Source organism: Myotis davidii, unplaced genomic scaffold, assembly GCF_000327345.1.
Source record: "Myotis davidii unplaced genomic scaffold, ASM32734v1 scaffold2161, whole genome shotgun sequence".
NCBI classification, from domain to species: Eukaryota; Metazoa; Chordata; class Mammalia; order Chiroptera; family Vespertilionidae; genus Myotis; species Myotis davidii.
In genome coordinates, this window is record NW_006291833.1 from 356,852 (window position 1) to 373,772 (window position 16,921).

General features: G+C 36.9%; 1 protein-coding gene across 1 annotated transcript in view; it reads right to left on the reverse strand.

Moving 5' to 3' along the window:
• Nucleotides 1–763: 763 nt before the first annotated feature.
• LOC102767497 (adenosine kinase) overlaps nucleotides 764–16,921 on the reverse strand; it is a gene marked incomplete at its 5' end in the record, with an annotated part of 105,153 nt that continues 88,995 nt past the window's right edge. Inside the window, one exon of the mRNA XM_006765271.2 lies at nucleotides 764–2,331. Within this exon, the coding sequence (XP_006765334.2) occupies nucleotides 2,207–2,331 (125 nt within the window). The remainder of the gene's footprint in view (nucleotides 2,332–16,921) is intronic.

Sequence of the window (16,921 nt, forward strand, 5' to 3'; positions counted from 1 at the left end):
TTATGTAAATTGACTGAATGACTTACAGCAGAAGGACTGTCCTGATGTCCTTCTAGATGAAGCCGGGGATGTGAGGGCCAAGGCAGCCGGGTCTGTAAAGGACTACTCTTGCACAAATTTTGTGCATAGGATCTCTAGTATATCTAGTAAAAGACATATCTACAATATGTAAAGGGTGTTTATAACTCAATAATAAAAGGACAAATCACACAATTAAAAAATGGGCAAGGGATCTGAATAGACATTTCTCCATAGGAAAATATACATGGCCAAAAAGCACATGAAAAGATGCTCTATGTCATTAGTCATTAGGGAAATGCAAATCAAAACCACAATGAGATATCACTTCACACTCACTAAAATGGCTATAATCAAACAGATAATATCAAGCCTGGCAAAGACAGAAAGAAACTGGAACCCTCAAACCTTGCTGGTGAGAATGAAAAAAAGTTTGGCAGTTTCTCAGAAATTTAAACATAAGGTTATCATGTGACCCAGCAACTCTATTCTTAGGTATATACCCCCCAAAATTGAAAAAAATTTGTCCGTGAATGTTCATAGCAGTAGTATTCACAATAGGCAAAAAGTGTTAACCCAATTTTCCATCAACTGATGAATGAATAAACAAAATGTATATCCACACAATGGAATGTTAGTTGGCAAAAAGAAAAAAATGAAATGAGGTACTGATACATGGCTACAAAATGGATAAACTTTGAAAACATGCTAAGTGAAAGAAGCCAGACACAAAGAACACGCATTATATGACTCCATTTCTATGAATGTCCAAAACAGGCAAACCTACACAGGCAGATGACAGACTAGTAGTTGCCAGGGGGTGAGAATGGGGTGAATTGGGATGTACAGGGTTTCTTGGGGTGAGGAAAATGTGCTTGGCTTAGATACGGTGATGGCTGCACAATTTTGTGAATATACTAAAACCACTGGTTTGTATCCTTTAAAATGGAAGATTCTCTGGTACATTCATTATCTCAATAATACTCCAAAAGGACAAGCAGGCATTGGAGACCTTAAAGTTTACCTAAACATGAAACAAAAACTTGAACCTTTTTCTATGATTTAGTTCAGTTTTATAAATATTATCCTTTTTTCTTCAATAATAATCATTATAAAAATAGTAAGTAGTTATTAAGCACTTATTAGGCATTGTACCACGCTTTTTATACTTTGTTTTCTCTCTCAAATCACCTCAGGAACCTTGCACATTGGTGCTATCATCCCATTTTACAGAAAAGAAACAAGCTGAAAGAGGCTGAGTAATTTTCCCAAGATCATGGGAAGGTAAGTCTGACTCCTGAGGTTCTGTTGTACCATTTCGTCTTCCTTAAAACAGTGATGTTTTGGTCTCCACTATTATTATTTTTCAATGTGTTATATATTGTTCTTCTATCTCCAGTAACAAATTCGGTATCATTTCAGGGATCAATATTAAATAATGATTTTTCTTTCTCAGTTTGTTGAGCACAGAGCAAAGACAGAAAAAATTCCCATATCACAAGCTTTTATTTGTATCAAATTACAGAGTACCATAAGTAAATATAAGATTATGATTTGAATATTATAATATAATTTATAATTTGGCAAGTTATTTAATTATCCAAAGTTTATGATATATTTGATTATACACTGAAGAGATGATTTGGCATAACTTGGCAAGGTAAATATTTCTGTACCTTATTTGGCTATTTATTGTGTGTATATGTGGTACATATATGTATGAATGTGTGTACACACACACACATACACACACACACACACACACCCCTAAATTAAATATACTTGTATAAAAAGCTAAAGATTGATGTGTTAGGGTTAATTCCTTTAAAAATATCTATTATATTAAATTGCACCTGCATTCAAAGCAGAAATGTAAAAAAACCTGATCAATTTGCTAAATACACATGAATTTACAAAGTAATTGAAAATTAAATAAAAATTTCTATTGAAATGTTATATTCCTGTTTAATTGACATTTAAGTGGCACTATCACACTATGGAAATAAACAATCATTTTTGAATTTGTTGAGAGAATAAAGATTCTACTGAGCATTACTACACATTCTAAGTTAAGATTGACCATTATTATGTAGGAAAAGGTGGCAGATCATTTCCTTCTGTTACGCTGGGGATTCTCAGAAGCGGTCGGGCAGTGTCTGTGCCCCTGGCCTGGGTTTCCTGCGCTTCCTCAGCGGAAGTCAGGCTTCTCGGGGAAGGTGCAGCCAGTCCGCCGAATTATGACGCTTGCTGCATAGTGGCCAGCACGGATGCACTCGGTCAGCGGCTTGTCATACACCAGTTGAGACAGGAAACCTGAAACACAGACAAAGGGGAAGACCGTGAGTACCAGGCAACAGCATCAGAAATGTCCCTGGGTCAGACCAGAAAACAGTCTAGACACCTACACCCTTCTTCAGCCTGGTGGGGAGGCCTTCCCCCAAGCATCATGAGCTGCCCCTGATATTTCTTTTAAAGAGCTCGAGGTGGGATGGCAACTAACTTTCTAAGCCTAAACTATCACTCTATCCATTAGCTTTGAGGTGACTGTGAGTAAGAAATACTGGCCAAATAATATTTTCTTGGGTCTTTATAGCTGAGGCGTTATTAGTTATTTCTCCTCCTCCCTGCCTCTCTGGATTTCCTCTGTGCTTTTATTCCTAGCATATTGTTTTGGACAAAATCCCACCATCTGGATGTCTCTCTAAGTACAAGTTTGAGAGTTGAAAAGTTAGGAAGGACCCTGCATCTTCCTTTCATCCCCAAAGTAAGAGCAAGGTAATTTCTATAGTTAAGGACCATGGATTAGCTGATAACAAAATAAATAGAATAGAGTGGAAAACAGTTTTGAGGACTTCGCTTCTGACCCAAATGAAATGAAAGGAACCAGATTTACCTTTCTCCAGAAAAACTAAGATAAAGACAATATACATGAAAAAAAGTTTTTCAGATATTGCACATCAGCCACAAATGATCCACAAAAGGACATACAAGGAAAGCCGTACAACAAGGAAAGCTCCAGCTCATGCATGGGGGTACCAGGCCACGACACAAGGAGAACCACCAGGCAGCACTCGACAGTCTCACTGAATTGAGAAGATGGAAGTGGGAGTCCAAATGGGACGTAATTAAATATCTAGGCAGACTGGTCAGGAAAGAAAGAGAAAACATAAACCACCAATATTGGGAATAAGAGAGGTGATATCACTATAGAATCTATACGTAAAAGGATAATAAGGAAAATATATTGATTTTGTAGTTAGAAGTTTCCCATAAAGAAAATTCCAGGTCCAAATTGTGTCACAAATATTTAAGGAAAAAAATAGTATCAATGCTATACAAATACTTTAGAAAACGGAAAAGGAGGGAATATTTCCAATTCATTCCATAAGCCAGAATTATTCTGATAACATATTCAGAAATGATGCAAATATTCTGAAGAAAATGTTAGCAAATCCAACCCAACAGTATATTTAAAAAAGATAATAAATTATGATCAGGAGGAGTTTATTCTAAGAATGCAAGTTTGTTTAACATTAAAAAAAATCAATATAATTTACCATATTAACTACGAAAGCCAGAAGATCATCTTAGTGATGCAGAAAAAGCATTTCACAAAATTTAACATCCACTAATAAAAACTTTCAGCAAACCCGGAATAGAAGGACATTTCCTCAACCCGATAAAGGACCTTACGAAAAACTTCCAGTTAATATCATTCTTAAAGTTGATGACTCAGTGCTTTCCCCTTAGGATAAAGAACAAGGCAGGGATGTTTGCTCTTAAACACTGTTCTTGAGATTCCAGCCAGTGCAACAGGCAAACAAATACATAAAAGGCATCAAGACTGAAAAAGAAGTAAGACTGTCTTTACATGCAGATGGCAAGATTGTCTGTGTCTATGGTTCTCGATAGTAGGCAATTTTGCCCCGCAAGGCAAATTTTTGCCTCGATAGTGGGGCAACGTTTGGAGACAATGTTATTTATTATAACTAGGGTGGGGGTGCTGCTGGCATTTAGAGCCCAGGGATGCTGCTAAATATCCTATAATATCAACAATGTTAAGATTGAAGGATCAAGAAGATGTGGTACCTATACACAATGGAATGCTACTCAGCCATAAGGAAGGATGAAATAGTGCCATTTACAACATGGATGGACCGTGAGAACATTATGCTAAGTGAAATAAGTCAGAAAAAGCGAAGAACCGTATGATTTCACTCTTATGTGGGATGTAAAACTGAAACTTGTGAACGCAAACAGCAGTGTGTGGTTGCCAGAGTGAAGGGGGAGGGGCGAGAGGGGGTACTAGTATATGGTGACTGGAGATTTGACTTTGGGTGGTTGGCACATGGTGCAATATACAGATCTTATAACATAGAAACCCATACCTGAAATCTGTATGTTCATGTTGACCAATGTCACCTCAATAAATTTAATTTAAAAATTTGAAAAATCCTATGTAGAAAATCTTATAAGAAAAAAGTTCTAGAAAAAAGTTATTAGAATTACTAAGTGAGTTTGGTCAAGTTGCAGGATACAAGATCATTATATAAAAACCAACTGAATTTCCATACTAGTAATGTGTGAATATACAAACAATTGTATATACTAGCAATAAACAATTAGAAAATGATATTAAAATACTACTTACCATACCATCAAATGTGTGAAAAATCTAGGGATAAATCTAACAAAAGTGGTGTAAGACTTGTACACTGCAAATGACAAGATATGCCGAAATAAAAGAAATCTAAATAATTAAAGAGATACAGAGTGCTCATAAATCAGAGAACTCAATATTGTTATCAGCTAAGCAGAAATTTTTCTATTGATTCAAAATGCCAATAAAATTCCAGCAGGATTTTCTTACAGAAACGGATAAGTTGATTCTAAAATTTATGTGGAAATGCAAAGGACTTAGATTAGTCAAAATACAAATTTGAAAAAGATGACTACTTGATTAAAAAACTTATAGAACTAAAATAATGGAGTTGCTATGGTATTGGCACAAAGCTAGATAAATAGATTAGTGAAACTGAACAAAGAGTCCAGATATAAATCTACTTCTATATGGTCAATTGATTTTTGACAAAGATATCAAAGCAATTCAATGGAGAAAGGACAGTGTTTTAAACAAATGGTCTTAGATCAGCCATATGTAAAGCAAACAAAAACTTCAACCCTTACCTCACATCATCTACAAAAATTAATTTGAAATGGATTACAGATCTACATATAAGAACTAAAACTATAAAACTCAGAAAAAAATTGGAAAAACATTTTAGTGCTTTTGAATTTGCCAAAGATCTCTTAAGTAAGACATAAAAAGTACAATCTTTTATAAAAGAAAATATACTTTAGACTTTGCCAAATTAAACATTTTTATACATAACAAGAAACAACCAACAGTCTTGGCAGGGTAGCTCAGCTGGTTAGGGTCCTGATATGCCCAGGTGATGGGTTTGATCCCCGGTCAGGGCACATATAAATGATGGAACAAAAAACTGATGTTTTTCTCTCTCTTTTCATCCTATAAAAATTAATAAAAAAATAAAACAAGAAACAACCCAACAAAAAATGGGCAAAAGTATTGAATAAACTAAAGAAGATAAAAAGATGCCAAATAAGCCCATGAAAAGTTGTTTGATATCATGGTGATTAGAAAACTGCAAATTAAAGCCATAATTAGATACCACTGTCTACCCACTAGAATGGCTAAAATGAAAAAAGACTGACCATTCCAAGTGTTGACAAGGGGGTGGGTCAACAGAAACACTAATAGACTGATTATTGGAATATAAAATGATAAGATACTTGGGAAAACCATTTGTCAGTGTCTTAAAAAGTTAAACATACATCTATCATATGACCCAGTTATTCTATTACTGGGTATTTAACCCAAGGTAAATGAAAGCATATGTCCACACAAATAATTGTAAATAAATGCTGCAGCTTTATTTGTAATAGCCCCAAACTGGAAACAATCCAAATGGGAATAAGAAGGGACAGACAGGAGGGCAGGGTTACAAAAGAGGGTGGATATACTAGCAATGGCTGTGTCCATAGTGATGGGTTCACAGGAGTACACATATGTCAACATTTGTAAAATTGTACACATTAAATATGTGTAGTTTTCTGAATGTCAATTATACTGCCATAAAACTATAAAACAAAATGAGTGTTGTAGTTACAAATAAGCTACATCGTATTAGGTGGGGCCTGGGGCTCCTTCCCCTGTAGGGGACACCTGAGCTGCTGCAGTGGTGCTCAGATCCTCAGAAGAACAGCCGATAATGAGAAACTGTTCCCAGCCAGACTTCCAGGATTCCCACCCAGGCCCCGGCAGTCTGGGGCGTGGGGGCGGATGAAGGTTAATTGAGAAGCTGTGGTACAGTGACCTGTAGGGAGCCTTATATGAGATTTATGTCCTTTCTCCTCTGCCATTCTGACCACACAGGCTTTTCCCGTTAGATTTGGGGAATGCTCTGTATCAGATGAAATAAGTATTCCCAACCAAAGGATGAAATGAACTTAGTAAATGGAGTGATGTGTTTTGAAGACATGTGCTTAGAATGTGAAGTCACCCTCTCGAGAGGTTTAGTGAGAGCATTTTATCATTGAGTTTTCAGGTAACAGTCAAAGGTCACTATTCACTTTCAGCCAAACTGTGAGGCTAAACGCTCAGCCCACCACAGCGAATGGAGCAGATGCCAAATTCAGAGTCAGATCAGCTTACAATGGAAACACGTCTATTAGGAGCCTTATGAGCAACATCTGTTTTCCTCATTCCTCCCGGTATAATCCTTGTGAGAAAGGGAGACGCTCATGTTGTTGAAATATTTTTGTGAAGCATAAGCACCAGCACCCTCTCGCTGAGAGGGCAGCAGCGAGGATGGACGCGGAGGACTCTGCAGAGGCATTTGCTCTGACAAGTGGAAACCTGGATGCAGAGAAAAGCTAAGACCTTTGTCCCAACTGAGTATCAGTTTTTCAATAACCTATTTTCAAAAACCAACTGAGATGAACTACAGATGTTATATAATCAGTTATGAGTGGACCTGTCGCTGACGTGAATCCAAGAGCTGTGTGAAATGGTTTAAGCACTGGGAGCGTATATTTAAAGACTCATAGAGAACCTTTTATAATATGAATAAACACCCCGAGATAGTTTTTATTGTGTAAGATATAAATAACCTAAAAATCACCATTTAAAGTGTACAAGTCATACCATGCAGTGTTGTGTAACTATGACCTCTATCCATTTCCAGAACTTTTCTTCACTCCAACAGAAATGCTATACTCATTAAACAATAACTCTCCATCCCCTTCTCCTCTGCCCTCTGGTAACTACTCTTCCACTTTCTAGCTCTATGAGCTTGTCTATTCCAGGGACCGCATATGAGTAGGACCATACCATACTTGTCCTTTTGTGACTGGCTTACTAGTATTTCATTTAGCATAATGTTTCCCAACATAATTTTTTAAGTTTACATTTTTTATTTCTAGCTGGTCTAAAGTGTTAAAAACACTTTATTTTGAAATATTTCAAATTCAGAAAAAGTTGCAAGAATAAAAAAATACAAAAAGCACCCACATATCTTTTATCCAGATGTTCTTATTATTAACACATTACTCCTTTTGTGCACATATATTCTCTTTCTACATATTTTTCCCTTAACTATTGAGAGCAGGTTGCATTTATCATGTCTCTTTACCTTTAAATATGTCAGTGGTCTTTCCTGAGAGGAAGGTTACTCTCTTACATAACCAGTCATCCATTTATGTAAAACATCTGTACCGTTATCTCATCTACTGTCCATATTGCAAATGACCAGTCATGTCCTTTAGAGCACTTTTCCTTCCAGGATAGAATCTAGTCCAGGATTTATCATATTTTTAGTCTTCTTTAATCTTGAACATTTCCTCAGACTTTGACTTTCTGACAGGGACATTTTTGAAGAATACAGTCATCTCCTACTCCTATTTAATAGAGTGATTCTCATTTTGGGTTTGTCAGATATTTCCTCTTGATTAAATTCAATTTTCCTCTAGATTATGCATTCCATCATCAATAAGAAGGAACAGATTCTGAAACTGGAAAAATTATGTGTGTCCTTTTCAGGACATCATAGTTAGAGGCACGTTGTGTCCAGCTACTGTTCACTGGTGATGTTAATTTTGATCTCTTAATGATGGAGTTGTCTTATCTCCATTCTATAGTTATTTTCTTCCCTTGCATGTAACAAGCAGTCTGTTGATAGATACTTTGAGACTATGCAAATATTCTGTTCTTCATCAAAAGCCCCCACTCTAGCCCAGACTTAGTGCCCATTCATGATTCTTAACAGAAGCAACTTATGACTGCGGTGACTTTCCAACTCCAGCACTCCTGTCACATTTACCAGCCAGCTCTTGGCTACCTCCCATGTGCAAGAGCTTAGCTCACTCATATTGATTAGTGTTAATCTATTTATGATCAGGAAGGAGGCATGTATTCTTTCTTCATCAATGGTGCATAATTCATTACAGTCTCTAATTCATTTCGTGCTCAAAATGTCCCAGTTTTTGCTGGCGGGAGCAAAACCTTTTCTCAACCTCATGCTGGCTCTGGTGTCCTTGGACATGCCTTCGCACTATCTTTGAACACTTACTTTCTGACACAATGTTCCAGGCCCATCGCATATGCACTCTACCCCAACCCTGGAATCAGTCATTTTCTCCAAAAATACCTGGTTCCTATTAGGGTTGAATGGTATTAGAGACCAAGATGGTGGTGGTAGGTGCATGCTTTGTTTCTGGACCCTGTCAGCGAATAGAGCTGGACGTATGCATGGACACACACTCACAGATACACGTCCTTTATATACATTAGAGGGTACATATGTGTATACACAGACCCATTTTAGAAAGTTAGTTGACACGAGTTCTTCCAATTCCAATCCATTCCCACAGGATCCTTTCTTACCTTCTCCCATGCCATCGTCATTATTAAATTTCTTCTACAGTGAGAATTTTAGCTCCAACAAGTCAACACATTTACTTATTTGCTCAGTTTTAACACACCTAAAACTGCTTCAAAATTGCTTTACCCTAATTCTAAAAAAACAAAATCTACTAAAAAGAGTTGATTGGGTTTGCTGTTTCCTATGTACTCAACTAGTGTCTTTAGAATGTTACTTAGATTAATTCTCTTTTCCACCCCACGTTGGGGTGGCTCATTTTACTTAAGGTTGAAAAAATGTTGGGTTTTGGTTTACTTCCAGTTTAAGTACTCCCCCTTCTATCCTTGTTGAGTTAATTTTTTAAAAAGTATGTAGAATATTAACATGTTTCCAAAAGTAAATCTCTACAACAATATATTCAGAGAAGTGTTACTTCCTTTTACCCTATACCCTCATGCCCCAATTTCACTATTTTCTGGTTTGTTTTCTTGTTTCTTTTCATAAAGGTAAGCAAATATATGTGCATGTTCTTATTTCCTCTTCTTTCTTTACACAGAAGAAGGTAGCACTGTATATATAATTTTTGCACTTTGCTTTTTTCCCTTAAAAATATCTCCTGGAGCCTGGAAGGTGTGGCTCAGTGGTTGAGTGTTGAACTATGAACCAGTGGGTCACGGTTCAATTCCTGGTCAGGGCACATCCCTGGGTTGAAGGCTGGATCCCCAGTAAGGGGCGTGCAGGAGGCAGCCTATCAATGATTCTCTCTCATCATTGATGTTTCTCTCTCTCTCTCCCTCTCTCTGAAATCAATAAAAATATATTTAAAAAGTATCTCCTGGGAATCACTGTGTATCAGTCACAGAGACCTCCTCCATCCTTTTTGACAGCCACATTGTACCTGACTGTATGGACACAGCAGTTTACTCACCCATCTCCTGTGTGTGGATGTTCATATATTTTCCAGTGCTTTGCAATTTCAAGTACTGCTGCAATGAATAACCTCTGCCTAAGTATTTTTGTGTTGCTGGGTATAAATCTTTGGGGCACATTTCTTCTAAGAATTTCTGGGTTGAAGGTTAAATACATAAGTAGTTCTGTTAGATATTGCCAAATTCCATTTCATAGGAGTCAAACCATTTTGTATTTCCACCAGTAATGTTTAAGCGTGTTTGCTTCCCTATAACCACACCAACAAAGTGTGCTGGCAAGCATTTGAATTTTTGTCAACCTGATGGGTTAGAAATGATACTTCAGTGTAATTTTAATTTGTATTTCTCTTATTATGAGTGAGGCTGAACATATTGTTTATTTATTTAAAAGGGAAGAAGGTTGTTTTTTTAAAATATATTTTTATTGATTTCAGAGAGGCAGGGAGAGGGAGAGATAGAAACATCAATGATGAGAGGGAATCTTTGATCGGTTGCCTCCTGCATGCCCCCTACTGGGGATTGAGCCCGGAACCAGGCATGTGCCCTAGACCAGAACTGAACCCAGGACCCTTTAGTCCACACGCCAGTGGTCTATCCACTGAGCCAAACCAGCTAGGGCTGAACATATTTTTATGTTTAAAGAACCAATCTCTTTCTGTGAATTGTTTGTTCTTCTACTTATTTTTTAAATAGGATTTTTGGTCTACTACCCATTTTTACAAGTTCTTTGCATTTTGGGAATATTATTCCAAAAAAGTATTTTTTTAGGTAAGAAAAAAATACCGACAATATGTTAATATATATAAATTTATATATACCAGCAAGTAAACAAAGTGCTTATTCATACTTCTTTCATTCACTGTGGTGAATTATAAAAAGTGTGGCTGGAAAACACCATAGGAAATAAAGGTGGCTTGCAGATATATTTTTAAAAAGATTTTGGGCCAACCAAGAATTTAAGACGCAAAATCTTAAATAACTGACTTGGCATACATGCTCAATATGAAAACAATTCTGAGGAGTCCTTTTTGCTGGTGCCATTATCTTGTAGTCCTTGTCAGTACATCATCTGGAAAATGAAAGGTAAAGCTCTGCATAGATGCCTTTCAACACAGCCAGGAGAACAGGAATAGGAAGCATAACATGGGAGAACAAGAAACATCAACACAGGTTTCCAAATCTAGAACTCATATGTTGAGGCAGTTGTTGCCTTTCAAAAAAAAAATATTTTGATTTCAGAGAGGAAGGGAGGGAGAGTGAGAGAGAAACATCAATGATGAGAGAGAATCATTGACTGGCTGCCTCCTACACGCCCCACACTGGGGATCAGGCCTGCAACCCAGGCATATGCCCTGACTGGGAATTGAACCGTGACCTTCTGGTTCATAGGTCGATGCACAACCACTGAGTCACGCTAGCTGGGCATGCCTTTCTACTTAGGTTCCTTCTCTCTGTGACCTCTAACTCCTCTCTGATTCTCTTATAGATAGGCTTATCGTAGGGCCTTCAGACTTTTCCCAACCTAAGACCGTGTCGAGGACCTTAGGTCTCTAGCAGATGAGGCATAGATGGATGAAGTCTTCTCACTGGCACTAAATTTGGCTGACTCTGAATCTTGGAATAATTACAGGCCCAGAATTCTTAGAGTAAACCTCTGTCCATTAACAATTGGTACAGCTTATTATCTTGTTAAGCTCATTTGGATTTTTCTTTTACTGATGTTAAAGAGAGTGACTGATCTTAGTATAACTAAATCCAGTGTTTGAGATGAGGCCTGAAACATATTTAAACTGTGCAGAGAGGTGGAGGAGGAGGTGCTAAAGTAGTTCCCACAAACCACACAGAGGTGGATGTTTGGAGTGGGCAAAAGGCAACGGGATTTTCTAACTTAAGTTGCCCATTCCATAGAGTACAGTGGAAGAAATATAATGTCTAGAATTTTCTTGGTGTTATTTACAGAGAACTGAGAAATACTGTCAGGTATGGAAACCTTAATGGAGACACTTAAGAGCTAGGGATACTTTAGAAGGAAATGAACAAATCTGTAGGAATTTTTCCTTTTCCATATACAGTTACTTAATGGAAAGTTTTCATGGTGGCTGAAAACTTTTAGGCTCCATTATGTTCATTCAACATTCACAGCAAAAGGATGACAGCTTTTCTGGTTGTCATCAAATAAGAAAGCTGTGCCACACTGACTTATGAACTGGGAAGAATGAAGTTTTAATGATTTACTTTTTACAAGTGTTAGCATCTTGCTATTCTCAAATAGTTTTCCCAATGATCCTGCCATAAGTATACACCAGTGACTAAGTCTTTATTTCTTACATAGTCTCCGAAGAACTTTAATATACAGTACACCACAATATATATGTGTAGAGTCAAACATTTTAAAGCATATATAGATATATTTGCTTTTAAAGTCTCATTTTATGCTAAATCTTAGTCATTATATATTTTGGCAGTACAGCACTTTGTTTACCTGGCAATCTGTACACATGTATATGTGTTGTAAAATGGATTTTAAGTGTGTAATTTAAAGGTCAGAGGAAAGTAACACTGTGAAATAGAGCAATATGTCACATACGAGACCTGAAGCGATGGCAGCTTTCATGGTCATGCACATTACACCTACGATGACCTCCCGGGCCTTCACTAAGAGCCTATTTAGTTTATGTTTAAGAAAGCAAGGGGAAATTTTTTTTTCTGATTGCAAAAGAAATACCTAGCATCTGTATCAGAAGTGTTAAAACCAGTAGAATTAAGAAGTAAATAAAACACATGCAGTCTATTACAAAGAATAATCAATGATATTTAATATAGCATGGGATCCTAACAAGAGCAGTGAGACTAGACTAAAATAAAAAAATTTCGGAAGTATAAAGGAAGAAGAAAATTTGTCATTATTTTTAGTTAAGAGGATTGTATATAGAAAACTCCAATGAATCTATTCATTGTTGGGCTTTGCATAGATTCTTTGCATGGATTGCATTATTGGAGAGTTTGGAAAGATTTAAGAGAAATATACAAACTTATTTACATATATTTTTATTTTTTATATATTTTACTGATTTTTTACAGAGAGGAAGGGAGAGGGATAGAGAGTTAGAAACATCGATCAGCTGCCTTCTGCACACCCGCTTCTGGGGATATGCCTTCAAGGTACATGCCCTTGACCAGAATCGAACCTGGGACCCTTCAGTCCACAGACCGACGCTCTATCCACTGAGCCAAACTGGTTAGGACTTCACATAATATTTTTAATATACTAGTACACATGTGTATAACAGCAACATTAAAATGAAAGTATTTTGAAAAAAGACACAAAAGCAACACAGTATGACAGTCTCTGGTGAAGAGGATTGTAAAACCTTATTGAAAGACTATCTAAAGGACCTAAATAAATAGAGAGATATACCAGGTTCTTGGATAAAAAGATTCATTAGTGAAATTCAATCAAAATCTCAACAAGGTTTTGGGAAACTTGACAAGTTGATTCTAAAATCTGTATAAAAAAGCGAAGGATCAAGAATAGTCAAACTCTCCTATTCAAGAAAAACAAGATAGGAAAGACTCGCCTTACCAGATTCAACACATCATAAAACAACACAGTACAGTATTGGCATGTAGATAAATAGATATAGATTTAAAAGAAAGAAAAAAAGATACTCCCAAAACATACCTATAAAAATGTGGAAAACTGAGCTACAACTGAGTTAGCATTGTAAATCCATAGGGAAAGGGAGGTTTACTAGAAAATCGTGTTTAGGCAACTAGTTTTGACTTAAAAAAAATTACCTCATTTCATATTAAAAATAAAATTTCAGATGTATCAAGGAACAATGAGTGGGAAAACTGTAAGACTTTTAGAAGGAAATAAAGAATATATCTGTTGCAAATATTTTCCCTTACTATGTCATTTGTGTTTTATTTATTTTTAAAAATAATTTTATTGATTGCAGAGAGAAAGGGGAGGGGGTGAGATATAGAAACATCAATAAGAGAGAATCATTGAACAGCTGCCTACTGTATGACCCCCTGGGGATGGAGCCCGCAACCAGGGCATATACCCTGACTGGGAATCAAACCATGACCTCCTTGGTTCATAGGTTGATGGGTGATATATTTATCTTTATAAAAATAAATTTCCATTGAATTTAGGCTGAGAAAGGTCTTTAGTACCATGAGATAAGTATTAGCCGATATTTTCTTTTAGTTTATTTATGGTCATTTAACTCTTTATCTAGAATTTGAGTATGATGATTAGTAGTGATCAACCTTCATTTTCCTCATATAGTTGTATTTTTGTTCCACTGCCATATCTAATTAATCCATCCTGTTCCTATTGTGGTACAATATTTTATTTTGAAATAACTTTAGATGTATAGAGGAGTTGCACAGATAGAATAGTGTGCTCCTGTATCCAAGATGTCAAACCCTGACTTTAGTAAACTCCTGCATGTGTTTCCTTCCACTTTTAGTCTTTGGTCAGGTCCATGCAATACATTTTAGAAACATGTTTATTCAAAATAGTGAAAAAACAAAAATTTTGTGTGTATCTAAAAAAAAAAATCTTATTATTTCCAGATTTCAGAGATGATTTTTATTTTGTTTGGTTTTCTTTTCTCCTAAATATTCTATAATAAGCACTTTTTTTTCTCTTCATGTTTTATTTCTATGTCTGCCCCTGGGATATCAGTCCCAGTAACAGACCTGAAGGCTGCTTGTGTTCCGTCTTGGTGCTCACACCTGTCTCCTGCACTTACGCCCAGGGCTGCCCACTGGGGGCAGATGGGCACCCAGGGTGCTGGGGGCTTGGGGAGCAAGAGGCCTAGGCAGCCGAGTGGCAGCAAGCACTTTACTTTTATAATGAAAAAGCCAATAAGCATTATTTTAAGGAATAATGTGGGGACATTTAACTGTTCAGAAAAACGGTTAAGAATAACTCATTCAGAAATTTCAGCTAAGTGATGTTTTGTTCCAAACAGTTTCCCACTCATGCCTTTAGAGTTCATTAGTAATTGTAACCACTTGGGAACAGAGCCTTCCACCAAGTAAAATCAGTATAAATATCAGTGTAAATACACTGATACTGGTCAGTCTTCTAAACGATTCCTCAAGGTCATAAAGATCTCCACTACTTCTTCTACTCTTAGGCTTAGGGAAACATAGGCAATATTGGAAGCACCATATGAGAGAGCTTCTGGGGGAGCGTTAGCACAGTCTTCCCCAAGTGAAGGCTTCATCTACAGAAGCTATATGCCAAATAAATCAGTCTGCATCAGTGGAATGGACACTCGAGGACCAATGCTTTCCTAGCAGAGATCGCTGGGAGAATTCCTGACAGAATTAAGCAAAAAGGATCAGTGTACTTAGAGTGTCTATTATGTAATATCAATGAAACAAACTTTTTGGTAAATACATAGGACACAGGTCTAAGCCATAGTACCTATAATGACAAAGCTGGGAAATATAGGGCTCCAACACAAACTGAAGAAATTGGTAGAAAATGGTTTTTCTACTTTGGCTTTTTAAAAATTAATAGACTTTTTTTGGAGCAGTTTTGGGCTTACAGAAAAATTGAACAGGAAGTACAGAGTTCCCCTATAGTCTCTCATCCTCCCTATCACCGTTTCCCCTATCATTAACATCTTGCATTATTTTGGTACATTTGTTACAATTGATAAGCTAATATTGATTCATTAACAACTGAAGTCCACTGTCTACATCAGGGTTCACTCTTTGTGTTGTTCATCATATAGGATATGAAAATTATAATTATCTGTTATCTACTATTACAATATCATACAGAATAGTTTCCCTCCCCCAAAAATTCCTTATACTCCACTTATTCATCCCTCCCTACCTCTCACCCTGAGCCTTTGACAACCACTGATGGTTGGAATAATACAGTGCGTAGCCTTTTCAGATTGGTTTCTTTCATACAGCACTATGTGTGTATATTTCCATTGTGTCTTTTTAAAAATATGTTTTTATTGATTTCAGGGAGGAAGGGAGAAGGAGAGAGAGGAACATCAGTGATGAGAGAGAATCACTGATTGGCTGTCTCTTGCAGGCCCCCTACTGGGGATCAAGCCCAAAACCCAGGCATGTCCTCTGATTGGGAATCAAACCGTGACCTCCTGTTCACAGGTTGACGCTCAACCACTGAGCCACATCAGCTGGGCTCCACTGTGTCTTTTCAGGGCTTGATAGCTCATTTCTTTTTATGGCTGAATAATATTTCAATGCATAGATGTACCAGTTTGTTCAATCAGTCACCTACTGAAAGACATCTTGGTCAAATTTTGTCAGTTATGAAAAGCTGCTATACACATTGTATGAAGGTTTTTACGTGAACATAAGTTTTCAACTCATCCAGGTAAGAGTGTTTTCTAAGAAACTGCCAAACTGTTTTCCAAAGCAGCTGGACCATTTTGCATTCCCACCAGCAATGAATCAGAGTTCCTGGTGCTGCACCTACTCACCACATAGGCCACACATACAAACTCAAGATATTGGTAAAATGATATGGACGAAAGAATAGTTTTTTCATTTTTAAAATAATTCTTAATATTTACTTAAAGGAAAACTCCCCAAACAAAATGAACTGCTTAAAAGTATATGTATGCATCGCCCTGGCTAGTCTGGCTTGGTTGGAGTATTGTCCCAGGCAGCAAAGGGTCAAAGGTTCGATCCCCAGTCATGGTACATACCCAGTAGTGGGTTTGATCCCCGGTTGGGACAGGAGGCAATTGATCAGTGTTTCTCTCTAGAATCGATGTTTCTCTCTCCTCCCTTCCTCTCTCTAAAATTAATAAAAACATATACTTGGGTGTGGATTTAAAAAAAAAAAAGCATCGTGTCCCCAAGTCACTTATCTATTCCACTGCTTGGTAAAGTTATTTATTGTATGTATGTTGGTTGTCTTCGGAGAGCTACATGATTCATCTCAGACTCTGTTGGTATTCTCCATGGCTTTGGCTCAGATCCTAGCAGAGTGGGTCCATGATCTAATGAATCATTGGCATT